Raw genomic sequence first — 12,752 nt, 5'->3', positions numbered from 1 at the left:
CTTTAAGTACAGATCTGTTGCTCCTGCCTTTCACTGGGGACTCAGAACCAAAAGTCAGGCTGCTCTGCTAGGGCAGACCAAGGGCAGGAAGCAGCAGGTCTCAGGAACAGCAGTTCTGGGGAGCACTTATCCCCCATTTCCATCTGGCTGTCTTTCTCTCTCACCCTCACCCGGTGTTTTCTCTTTCTGGCAGTCCCCCCGCTTCTGTCTGTGGAGAGGCTCCTCTGCTTTTTCTGCCCTCCCTATGGCCTGAGTCATAATTCCTGCCCTCTTGCTTGGCTATGGCCGTGGCTCACCACAGCTCTTCTGGATCAGCTACCAGTGCTTCCTTGTAGCTTCAACTCTGCTGTGAATCCTCTCCCTTTTGCAGTGTTCCCGTTCTCAAGGGGTCACACTGATTAGCTCAGCTCATCTCTGCATGGGTCAGAGGCCACCATGTTTCGGTCTTTGTGTCAGGTATCTGACCCCGTTTGTTTGTATTTGGGGTAATTAAGAGTAGAGCCGTGTGGTATGAAACGTGGCCAGTGCCTTCTTAGTGGACAGGGAAACTTCCCATGGAAGATAGTGTGAAAGCTCTGTGGAACTGTGTGTATTGGCAAACACAACCTGTACTGTAATCTAAAGGGATTTCCTAATGTCAATGATACATAAGAAACACTGTGCAAGGCTCTCTGGGGGAAGTAATCCACTTTCCTATTACTGACCATAATACCCTCTGCTGTGTCATGTTAATGAAATTTTAACATGCAATAAAAGCAGCCACAAAATAAGTGGCATTCATTGGTCTCTTGTGATATGCCACACACTTCAAATACACTGTTAGTAATTCTTCCAAGAACTCTAAAGGATGGACACAAACATTCTTATTTTACAGAAGTGAAGGTTCAGAAAGCATTCCTATTTTACAGGTTCATAAGTTTAGTAAGTGGTCCAAGGTTACATTGCAGGTAAGAGTGCATACTCAGATCACTCTGATTCTGAAACCTACATTTCTTTACTGTATTATGCTATATATATATATATAACTTTCAACAGTCAAATATATTTTAAAGAAATTAAGATGAGAAAAATAATCTACTATATTTACACAGATATCCACCTTTTCTGTTTTTCTTCCTTCACTTCTGAAATTTCAAAGAAACCCTGGTGTCATTTCCCTTCAGCCTAAAGAAATTTCTTTAGGATTTCTTTGTAGAGCAGGTCTACTGATGACAAAGTCTATATTTTCCTCCTTGAGAAATGCCTTTCTTTTCCCTTCATCCCTCAAAGATATTTTCACTGGAGGCAGAATTTTAGGTTGACAGGTCTTTTTCTGGGGCACTTTTAAGATACTGTTTAACTGTCTTCTGGCCTCAGTCATTTCTTTTTCTGTTTGTTTCTTTGCCATGACTTTTACTGTTGTGTACTTACTCAGGGTCCCCAACCTGAAAGTGGAAGCTGTCAGACCTCCTCTGCCTTCTACTCACACAGGACTGCTCTGTCCCCAGCACGCCCTCAGTCCTCGAGCAGCCCCTCTGATCGAAGGTACACCCTGTGGTCATGAAAGGGGACCACCCAAGTCAGCATCTTTGCCAGCAACCCTTTTCCTCTACTTTGCGGTGATTGTGACAACATGCCCACAGCTCACAATGTCCACTCTGACTTGGGCAGTGGCCTCAGTCACTTCTGATGAGAGACTTGCCATCCGTGGAATTACTGTTCCCGTCCATCTAATGGGTCATCTCCACCCCCACACCCCCAGCTGCTTTCAAGACTTTGCCTGTGGTTTTCAGTAATTTTCTTATTACGTGTCTAGGCTGATTTCTTTGAGTGTGCCCTCTTTGAAGGTTGCTGAGTTTCTTGTATCTGTAAATTTGTCTTTCACCCAGTTTAAGAAGTTTGAAGGCATTATTTCTATAAATGTTCTCTCTGCACCAATATCTTTTCCCTCTGCTTTAGGGACTCCAGTGACACAAATGTGAGATCTTCTGATATTGTCCCACAAGTACCTGAGATTCTAGTCATTTTTCTTTTCAGTCTCTTTTCCTTCTGTGGTTCGGACTAGATAATTCTTACTGTTCTCTCTTCAAGTTTGTTGCTCTTTCCTCTCTCCTCCCTGTTCTCTAGTGAGCCCATGTAAGGGAGTTTTTATTTCACATATTGTATTTTTCAACTCTAAAAGTTCAGCCTAGTTCTCTTTTTTATAGATACTACTTCTATTTTGAGAATTTCTATCTTTCTGTTCATTTCAGGAGTGTTCACCTTAGTTCATAGAAGCTGGTTCTAAAAGCTACTTCAAAGTCTGCCTGCTAACTCACATGTCTGGATGGTGTTTGTGTTGGCATCTACTGATCGCTTGGTCCTTTGAGAATTGGTCAGATTTTCATGGTTGTTGGTATATCAAGAAATTTTGGATTGTATCCTGGACATTTTGAATATTTTGTTGTCAGTCTCCGCATATTGTTAAAATCCTCTGGAGAATACTGATTTGTTGTTTGAATAGGCAACTGGCTGGCATGGTTCTGTCCTTTTCCTCTGTGATGGTAGCTGCATTGTCAATTCGGTTCTCTATGCTATTTGGGTCTGCCTGGGGCATCACTGCTCCGGGCTTGCTCTGGTACTCGGGTGGTTTTTATACTGTAATTCAGTTCTCAGAGCCTTTGCTATACGTCTCTGGGTGTTTTCTGCATGTGTGCAACGTGGAGAGTGAGCCCAATACTTGTACAGATTCAAACACAGAACTGGAGATTCTCTTGTCCAGCCCTCTCTCATCTGTGGGATTTTCTGCCGTGTACACCCTCTGGCTTCCACGGCCCCTTTTTCCCAGTTTCTCTGGGTAGAAAGATGGGGCTCCTTCAGAGTTTTGGTCTCCTGTGCTGTGGCAGAGTTCCCTGCAGCGGCACCAGTGCAGACCAGCAAGAGAAAAGGTGATTCCCCCACTCTTTGAGCAATTGGGTTTCTTTTTCTGATTCTTCTATCCTAAGAGTTGGATCATCTTTGGGATGTTAAACGTCCACTCCCCCATGGGGGTCGCAGTGCAGATCTATGTTTGAAGCTGGCTGTGAAGCAGGGCGAGGAGAATAAAAACATGAGTTCTCCCCATACTCTGGCTTGCAGAGCCCCTCTTCTGCTTCTCTAGCCAGCATGACGGCCTTCTCTAGGGATATTGTGCTCTTTGAACCTTTTTACACAGTTCCCAATTTGGCTTGCCTTGAGGCCAAATCCTGGATGAAAAAAATAGAAAAAACCCAGAAAACCCCTTGCAGCTGAGTTGATCTTTCATTAAGGTTTTACTTCCCTCCTTAATCCACTTGCTGTTGTTTACTTTCCAAACTCCTGTTGTTTGCCGTTTTGTCTAGTCTTAGTTGTGATTGGAGGGTGATCAGAGGGTGATTGGAGAGGTGATAGAAGGGCCCCTTTTCCCCGGACCACCTCTTACGAATGTTTATACCCCAGCACTTGCCACAGCACGACCGCGTGATAGTGCAATAAATGAAGTGAACGAAAGTGTAACATGTGAGGCTCACCAGTTATCTAGCAAACTCTGGGAGGACAGGGATGGCCGACGTTTGGCTCAAAGCCTTTCACTCTCACTTCCCGCACTGAGAGCTGATCAGTGCTTTCCTGCCCTGTGCCTTGAGGAGCCTGAGTACAGCCACAGAATACTTCCTCACCAGCAAGCCTGGCAGCCACTGCCAGATGGATGGCATTGGCCTGTGAGGTGGAAGCCTGCCTTTTGTTTCTGTCTTCAAAACCGAGTTATTCACGCGGAAATGTAAGCCTTCTTTTCTCATTTAACTGCGGTGGTTCCTCTCCTCGATTTTCCATCCTCCCATTCTCTTTTCTCTTAAAGATTCCAGTTGATTGATATATTTCTTCCTCTGCCAGGTGGCTTGTTGAGAAAAATCGTTCTTTGCTTTCTTATAAAGTTTCTGTATTTTTGTAAAAAACTGTAATTTCATGAATGTGTTTCAGTGAGCTTTCCCTCATTTACACACGTAGGAATTTATTTTTGTGTTTGAGCCTTTGGGAAATGATGAATTTGTTTAAGAGATCGGTAATTATCCCACTCAAAAATGCACATTAGAATTCTTCTTTATTTGATCACTGTATGTCACTAAATCCACAATTTATTTATCACCAGCTGCATCCATTAATTCAGACTTACTGGTCCTTGACTAAGAGACCGCTATAGCTTCTCATTTTAAATCTTTCTAGGAACAAATATTAATAGAAAGTAGTAAGCCTTAAATATATCTGATCTTAAATCTCAGTCTGTACAAACCCTTTTTTTTTTCCGCTTTGCTTGTCGTTTTTATTACCTTAAGACTATTTTCCAGTAGAGTCACAATCTAAATAGAAGTGTACTTTTTTGTTAGGAGATTGGGGGGACCATTACCAGCTTCTAAGGGATCACTGTGGTATAAGCTTTATCTTGGCAGGAATGAAGAGGCAGCATTTGTGAACATGAATACCTTTTTATGTCCTTGTCCTCTTGGTGTGAACACCTATGTGTGACCTATCTGGGAACTTTCTCAAGAGGAGTCTTTATAGAACGTTAGGTGTTCCCACTTCTAACATGGATAATCTGGTTAGAAAAATGAGCTCCCAGAGTATATATTAAGCACATATGTGGTGTAAATACCAAGCGCTTGTTGATAGAAGTTCGGCATCATTGAGTCCAAAGTCGTCTGGTGAGGCTTCCTTTTAAAGAGAACTCAGGACCACAGCCTGGGATTCTGTCCAGCAGTGCTGGGGCTGAAATTAGAAAACTGCAGAGAGAAACTTACTGTGTGACAGTCTGCTGCGTTCACAATCTAAGTGTGCCTTTCTCTTGTCCTTTTCTCCGGGGTCTGCAGTTTACCGTGGCTTCTGGGCGGTCCTGATGCTTCTTGGGGTAGTTTCTGTGGTGACTGCGAGCTTTTTGATCATCTGCGCAGCCCCCTTCGCCAGCCATCTTCTCTATAAAGCCGGGGGAGGCTCCTACATCGCCGCAGGTACGTCCATTGTGAAGGGTATGATTTCCAGCTGTGGTTTTCCCCCATATCTTCATATTTTCCACTTCTAGTTTCAGGGGTGAGGCTTCCAGTAGTAATAATATGTTAATATTCACGTACAATATTTCCTGAGTGCTACCTATATGTCACACGCTTTGCCAGGGACTTCCCGTTTTCCATTTGCTCATTGTATCCACATTATATGAATGAAGACAGTAGACAGGAAAGCTCTGCTGTAAGAGCCCTTTAATCTCTCTTATCCTGTTAATTTTCTACCTGTAAAAGGGGGTTATAACACGTCTCTCTGTAACATCTGGGCGTAGGTGAAGCTTTTTGTGTGCTCTTAAGAAGATAGCCCCATTATGATATTACAAACCCTCATGATTTGTTTATTGTAGGTACAAAGCATCTTTTTCTATATCGTCATCCTTCCATTTTAATTGTGGTTCATGTGCATTATCTAAACACCTTCTCTTCTTTGTAAAACCTGTATCTTTTTTAGTCAGCTTTCTAACTAGTCTAATTCCTGCTAAAAGGATCATAGTACAAATAGAAAAATAATTGAATAGGTGAGTCTTGTGAATTTTAAGACTTTTAAATTTAATAAGGAAATAAAAGCCAGAGCACTAACCTGAAAACATAAGCACAAGGATTTTTGTAACATAAACGTTCTGGGAATTTAGACAAACTACACTACGACTAAGACCAAACTGTACCTGAGTTGGGTCTATTGCAGCATCCCATAAAAGGGACCAGTTGTCTCACCTGGGATTGTAGTGACCGTGAAGGAAAGGGACAGAGTGGGGAGCTCTACTGTCTTTCTAATCACTGCAAAGATGGCTCATGCTGTTGCCCAAAATCATGTAATCAATAATCAATTAACAAATAGTTCCTTTAAACACTATTTTTGCATAATATTGCGCTTAATTTTTTTGCAGAGGGAATAAAAGAATAATCACATAAATGCTCTGCTCAGAGAGCTTAAAAACACAAAACAGGGCTTCCCTGGTGGCGCAGTGGTTGAGAGTCCGCCTGCCGATGCAGGGGACACGGGTTCGTGCCCCGGTCCGGGAGGATCCCACATGCCGCGGAGCGGCTGGGCCCGTGAGCCACGGCCGCTGAGCCTGCGCGTCCGGAGGCTGTTGCTCCGCAACGGGAGAGGCCACAGCAGTGAGAAGCCCGCGTACAGCAAAAAAACAAACAAAAAAAACAAAAAAAAAACCCCACAAAACAATAACACTGTGGGAACCAGGGCCCTCTATTTAACTTATTCTGTCTTTATTTTTGTCTTTTATTTAAAACTCTTTTCTTTACTGAGTTTTCAAGGACCCAGATTTAGCCATTTGAGCTCATAATTAAAGAAATAACTTTAACAATTGAGATATAATTCACATACTACAAAATTTACCATTTTAAATGTATATAATGCAGTGTTTTTTGATATATTCCCAGAGTTGGGCAAGGATTACCACTGTCTGATTCCAGAATATTTTTATCACGCCACAAAGAAACCTCATGCTCTGCTCCTGCGCGCCTCCCAGTCCTGAGAGCCACAGACCTGCTTTCTGTCTCTGTGGGTTTCCTGTTCTGGACATTTCATGTATGTGGAGTCACACAATACATGGCCTTTTGTGTCTGGCTTCTTTCACTTAGATCTCGTAATTGATAATCTCTCTTCTTTACTTCATAATGCCATAAGACCAAACCCCTTATATGCCTTAAAACTGAGCATCTTCTTCACCAAATATTTCTTCTCCCCCAAATCACATTCTACTCTCGGTTTATCCAAAGGTCTAGTTAAGGTGTATATTTTTGAATGGTCTTCCCAGAAACAATAGCACTCCACTAAAATGTGTAAATATTAGTTTCTTCTTCTTCTTTGCTTTTTAATCTTTTAAAATCTTTGTCAATAAAGGGAATATGTACTAGCAGTAATTTAGTACTAACATTATGGGCAACATAATTGTTTTAAACTCAGAAATGCTCTGATCCTGAGTTTGGTCTTATTAGAGAATTGTGTGTTTCTGTATGTGTGTGTGTGTGTGTGTGTGTGTAGTGCTTTTGAAAAAAATTGTTGGTCATTTTTTCCATTTTATACTTGTTTTGAGAAAGTAGCAGATCTACATAATTATTTTGGCTGAGGACTCTGAAGGGAGATTAAGCGTCTGACTTGCACCCATGTGCCTCTGACCACTGGATTCCCTTTTTCCAGTGACTCTTTGGCTGCAGTGGGTGTGGGTCTGAAGTCCTCTCGGCTCAGGTCTTTATGCAGAAACGCCTTGGGAGGGGTCCACCGTGTTCTGGGAGCCCATCCTGAAAGCCACTCAACCAGACGATTACGAGGATACTTCTTTTTAAATCTGACTTTTAATTTCCTTCATGGCACTATTCTTTATTGTTTTTATAGGACTGTTTATTTCCCAAGAACAAAGAGATATCCTGTTGGATGAGATTAAAAAATTACTGTTTATTTTTTATCAGTTTGGGCAGTAAAAGTGGTGTTCTCAGGAATAACTAAAATTTACTGTCAGGTAGCAATTTCTACCACGAGACACATCTTTTAAAGCAGTTATGGGGCAAATAAATCATCCTCAGATCTGAGTGTTATTGACAGAAGAATTTTCAAAACCTTCCAATTGTCTATTATTAACATCCCCAGATTTGTTAATAGGCAGCTAATCCTTTCAGATGTGGAGATGGAAACTTACATACTATTCTGTATGGACACTAGGAAAATAATGTGCTAAACACTAGGTTTTTGGGGCAGGCAGCCAAGAGTTTTCTGTACTACGTTTAACATGGAACTGTGCGTGTAGTCTTTCACTGAGTTAGACTGGATTGAATTTGTCATGCTTTCTTTGGTTAGATGTTATGTTTTCAAAGCGAAGACCTCTCTTTCCATGGAACTAGTATTCCAAAATCTCCCCCTTTTAGGGCTTGCCTTGTCATTCCCTGCCTCGCGGTCTTCCTTTGCCAGCACTCTGTGCTCAGCCGGCAGCTGGGAACAGGTGCAGCCTGGGCCCCCAGTTTCTGTGACTACTTTATCAGTGCCACAAACAAGGCTGGACACTCTCTCTTTATTTGGACAGATGGCCTTAACAGAGGGCAGAACCAAATTCCAAGTGGCCATTGCTGGGTGTGTGCACACAGAAAGACTCTTTGGCATCAGCAAGAAGACTATTTTGGGGCATTCCACACATGGCCGTGGCATGCTGATGTCACAGCTGTCCGTGTGAGCAAGGGGTGGGGTCCGTGTTTTTCGTCTTGTTCTGTCAGTGGCTCAAAGGTCTGAAGGCCATATGTTGCCACTCCCTGCACTTGGGCAGATGCCTCCTCAGCTCGGGCCATGTGTCCCCCACGGGAGGTCGGTTCTGGACCAAGCACACGGTAATTGTCAGGACGTTATGACACCCGCGTGTGTTTCAGTGAGTCTCATCCCAATGCCTAAACAGTTGCTGAATTTTCTTTCAACGTGGACTCCAGGAGTACTCAGATGCAAAGGGCCGACTCGTGTTTTCTCCTAACCCTGTGATATTGGATGTGTTAGGAAAGATGCAAGGAGGCGTGACATTACAAAACATTTGAATTATGTGGAGAAGATTACTGTACAGCTGCATATTCCTAATGCCTGGGCAAAGCGACATCCATACAGGAATTGCTACATGGGAGTAAGATCCCTGCGTACACAAGTGAGAATGAGGACGGGGTCTGGATGTTCTGGGACACTGATATTGGGTGAAAAGACATAAAAAAGCTAGATGTTAGTATTTTACCAGCATATCAGGGTAGAAAGATTCTTCTTCCATAATTGAAATCCCCTTTACCTGAATGACAACCTGGGGTTACATTTTTCTGCTGGATGGAGAGCTAGACAGAGTCTCACCTGAGTAGAGGGGCCTGGGAAGCTTCTGGATCTTGGCTAAATTCCTTGTTAGAGTCTCACGTTGGGGAGACTACACAGATGTCTTGTAAGTCGGAGGAACATGGAAGCCCACGCTCCAGGCCCAGGGTGTGTTAGCCGAAGGAAAGGACACCTTTGCTGTGTAATTAGTCCTTTGGAAGGTTGATGGAGGTAAAGTTGTGGCCTGACTCCTGCCCCATTCTGTGACCACAGGGTATGTTTCTTGCCCAGACAGCTGTTTCACCAGCTGTCTCCCCAACCAAGCTGCCGTTGGTCACCAGGAATGTGAGCGGTGTGAGCCGGAGTGAGTTGTATAAACCCTCTGCCAGGTGGGACAAACAGCCTGAGCACGTCCTTGTGGGGCTCCAACCTGCTCCCCTCTGGTCTGGAGGACAGTGCTTTCTAAGAGTGTAGGGATATGAACTCCCTTCAAAACACACTATAGGGAAGGTAAGGGGATACGAAGGGGATATAACATTCTTACATGTAGAGGGCAAAACTGACTCAGAAGTAAACTGGATTTGCGGTTTGTTTTTTTGTTTCTTTAAAAAAGATCCGTGGAGTTTGTATATCTCATGGTAAACATGACTCATTTCTACCTGAGATAAGATAGATGCGATGGATGCATAATACAAGAGACTTTTTTGCCTTCATCCTAGAAAAAATAGCTCACAAAAGCCAAGGGACTTGTTTCAGACGCTCATTTTCCTTCGGCAGCGACTGAACACGTGGCTCACAGGAGGCACTGAGGGTCGTGTCTTGCTCCTCACGTCTCCCTCCAGACAAAGCAGAACACGGCGGCAGTCAGGGCAGGAGAAGAGTATGTGGAGGAAACAGCCCCAAAGCAGGAAGGGATTAGGGGAGAGCTGCTGACAGCCTAGAGGCAGGCATTCTAAACTTACGGGAAGCACACTCATCTCCCCGCTTACACCTGCTGTCCCCATGTCTGTATGCTGAACAATCAGCCTGTAAACAGCTGCTGATCCCCGAGAGGCAAAGGGGGCCTCCTGTGTGAGGGGAACGGGCCAGGAGGGCCAGTGAGTGCTTGCCAGCTTTGCTAAAGCTTCCGTCTTTCTTAGCACGCAAGAAGTAGGCTCTCAGGGGAAAATCAAAAGCATCACTTCCCAGTGCGGAACTGAGTATTTCACCACAGTCCAGGACTTCGGCATTTTATTCAGAGCTCTGGTTTGTTGGAGGTGGGTGGGGGAAAGAAATAGTGATTAATAAAAACTGTGTATTACTGATATCAGCCAGATGTACTTTTGTCGTAGAATTAGTGTCTCTGATTTTCACGAACTGCAGAAGGGCTGCTCGGATTTCCCTTTTGCTCAGGCCAAAGGTTTGGGTATACAGATCTGCTTTCCAAGTAGGAACAGAAGACCCAGTCACTCTTATGTTTCTAAAACTACCTGCTTTATACACTTGCTTTCTGCCTTCAGTTGTCATATTTGGGACTTTATTTGGATAGTATCAGTATCCAACAAAAATTATTGTGTTGGATACTGATACTATTATCATGTGGAATTTTAATGTCCTTGATCTGACATTTTTTATAGATGTCAAGTGCTAGAACAAGTCAACCTTGGTTAATATTAAATAGGAAAGCGCTTAGAAGAGCTTTTATTTACAAAAATACTTTAAAGCCTTATTTTCTTTCTCAGATAGTTCTTTGAGCATTTATTTCTCTCCGTGTTGCTTATTGGTTGAAATATGTGTAACAGGCTGTTAGAATCAGACTTGTCCAGACTTGGTTTTGAATAGGAACCAATATGGTAAGCACAGGTACACCTTGGAGATACTGTGCGTTTGCTTCCAGACCCACTATGCTGTAATTGATTAGTGTGCAATAGCGTTGTCTAAAAAATGTACGGACCTTAATTAAAAAAGACTTCATTGTTAAACAGTGCTAACCATCATCTGAGTCTTCAGCAAGTTGTAATCTTTTTGTAATAGTAACATCAAAGATTACTGATTCCAGATCACCCTAACAAGTATAATAATGAAAAAGGTTGAAATAGTGTGAGGATTACCAAAGTGTGACACAGAGACATGAAATGAACAAATGCTGTTGGGAAATGACACCAACAGACTTGCTTGAAAGCAGGGTTGCCACAAACCTTCAATTTATTAAAAAGTGCAGCATCTGAGAAGCGCAATAAAGCAAAATGCGATAAAACACGGTCTGCCTGTATGTGGCACTAAAGTGAGGACACAAGTTCCCAGAGGAAGAATTCAAAAGGGACACGTCACACCCAGTCCCGTGAGTTTCCAGTGTCTCAACCAGATGAAGGCTGTGGGAAGGAGGGGGAGTGCGAGGGGAGAGAGGAGAGCCACAGCTGGCTCGTTCCTGTGAGTCCCCACCCTAGCCTGAGCTTGTTACACCGTCCTTGCTGGAGACAGTCTGGTTCCTGGTTGACTCCTACCCAGATGAGTCGAGGTGTGAGAGGCTCGCTCAGTAATAGCTTTGGTGGAACTTTTCTGAAGACTTGACTAAATGCTCCCCACCCCCTTTAACAATGTATCTGAGCTGTTTTTCTTTTCTTTTTTAAAAAATTTTATTTATTTATTTTTGGCTGCGTTGGGTCTTCGTTGCTGCGCACGGGCTTTCTCTAGTTGCGGCGAGCGGGGGCTACTCTTCATTGCAGTGCATGGGCTTCACATTGCACTGGCTTCTCTTGTTGCGGAGCACGGGCTCTAGGCACTCGGGCTTCAGTAGTTGTGGTACGTGGGCTCAGTAGTTGTGGCTCATGGGCTCTAGAGCACAGGCTCAGTAGTTGTGGTGCACGGGCTTAGTTGCTCCGCGGCACATGGGATCTTCCCGGACCAGGGCTTGAGCCCGTGTCCCCTGCATTGGCAGGCGGATTCTTAACCACTGAGCCACCAGGGAAGCCCTGAGCTGTTTTTCTGAGAGCTAGAGCAACAGGCCTGGCAAATGAATGCTTTCACTCACATGACATATTACTACGGGGGATAATTAATCTCCACCCTGAAAGGGAGTCTTCAGACGTGTTAGGTGACCAGACTTTCTGGCCTATTTATAGGATCTCTGGTTTGGAATTAATTTGCCGTGGTGGAAGGGCAGAATGAGCTTCCATCTGCTTCATTCTCCTTTTCCAAAGTACGTGTATCATTAACATCTACTATTTACCCAGTACTGTTAAGGCATTTAGTTTGTTTGCAAATATTCTGTTTCATTCCTCACCCTTCCCTCAAACTGTCACTTTGCTCTTTGTTTCCTTTACTAGATTATGTTATGCATTTTCTGAGGCCTTTTTTTTCTCTATACTTTCTCGTGTAGAAGAGAAGCACACGGAGTACAGATTCATCTGAATGATCAGATCAACATAGGCTGGGTTTGTCCTAGGAAGAATTTTTGCTTCCTGTAACGCAGGGGCTGTCGAGGAAGGGCGGGAGGTTTGCTTGACTGGGCAGTGGAAAAAGAAAACGTCCTTAATATGAATAAGCCCCAGTTTGGGTTCACCTGATGTTCTTTCCAGAACGTGCCCTAGTGGGGCTGTGAGGTGGCGTGTGCCACCTGGTGGAGAATTCCAGCGAGACACTGGCAGACACATGTGAAGCGACCTTTCCTTCAGAACGGGAAGGCCCCGTGGCAAGTTTATTCTCTTGCCTCTTGGCCAGCCCTGAAATAGCCTAGTCACATGAGAAGCTCTGACGCTTTAGAAGATTTCAGAGAACAACATTTCTAGCCGTAGCAAGAGCTCATGCCAAAGCCTAACAGTGAAAGTAGCCAGTGCTCGTTATGCGCTAGCCCTGTTCCACGCATCTTGCTGAGTACTTCACCTCCGTTAATTCCTCGTGACTGCTCTCTGCGGTGGGCACTTGAATTATCTCTGTTTTACCAATGAAGAAACGGA

At 43.8% G+C, this 12,752-nt stretch overlaps 1 protein-coding gene across 2 annotated transcripts in view; it reads left to right on the top strand.

Moving 5' to 3' along the window:
- The window catches only part of TMEM182 (transmembrane protein 182), a 67,880-nt gene that overhangs the window by 43,927 nt on the left and 11,201 nt on the right, over positions 1–12,752 (top strand). Inside the window, exon 4 of one of the 2 annotated variants that reach the window (XM_079940832.1) lies at positions 4,839–4,976. The exons of the other annotated variant lie outside the window; for it this stretch is intronic. Coding sequence (XP_079796958.1) covers positions 4,839–4,976 — 138 coding nt within the window. The remainder of the gene's footprint in view (positions 1–4,838; positions 4,977–12,752) is intronic. 2 annotated transcript variants of the gene reach the window in all.

This window comes from Stenella coeruleoalba (assembly GCF_951394435.1).
Source record: "Stenella coeruleoalba genome assembly, chromosome: 13".
Classification (NCBI taxonomy): domain Eukaryota; kingdom Metazoa; phylum Chordata; class Mammalia; order Artiodactyla; family Delphinidae; genus Stenella; species Stenella coeruleoalba.
Note: the sequence above shows the minus strand (reverse complement) of the source record. Positions and strands in the feature narration are given on the sequence as shown.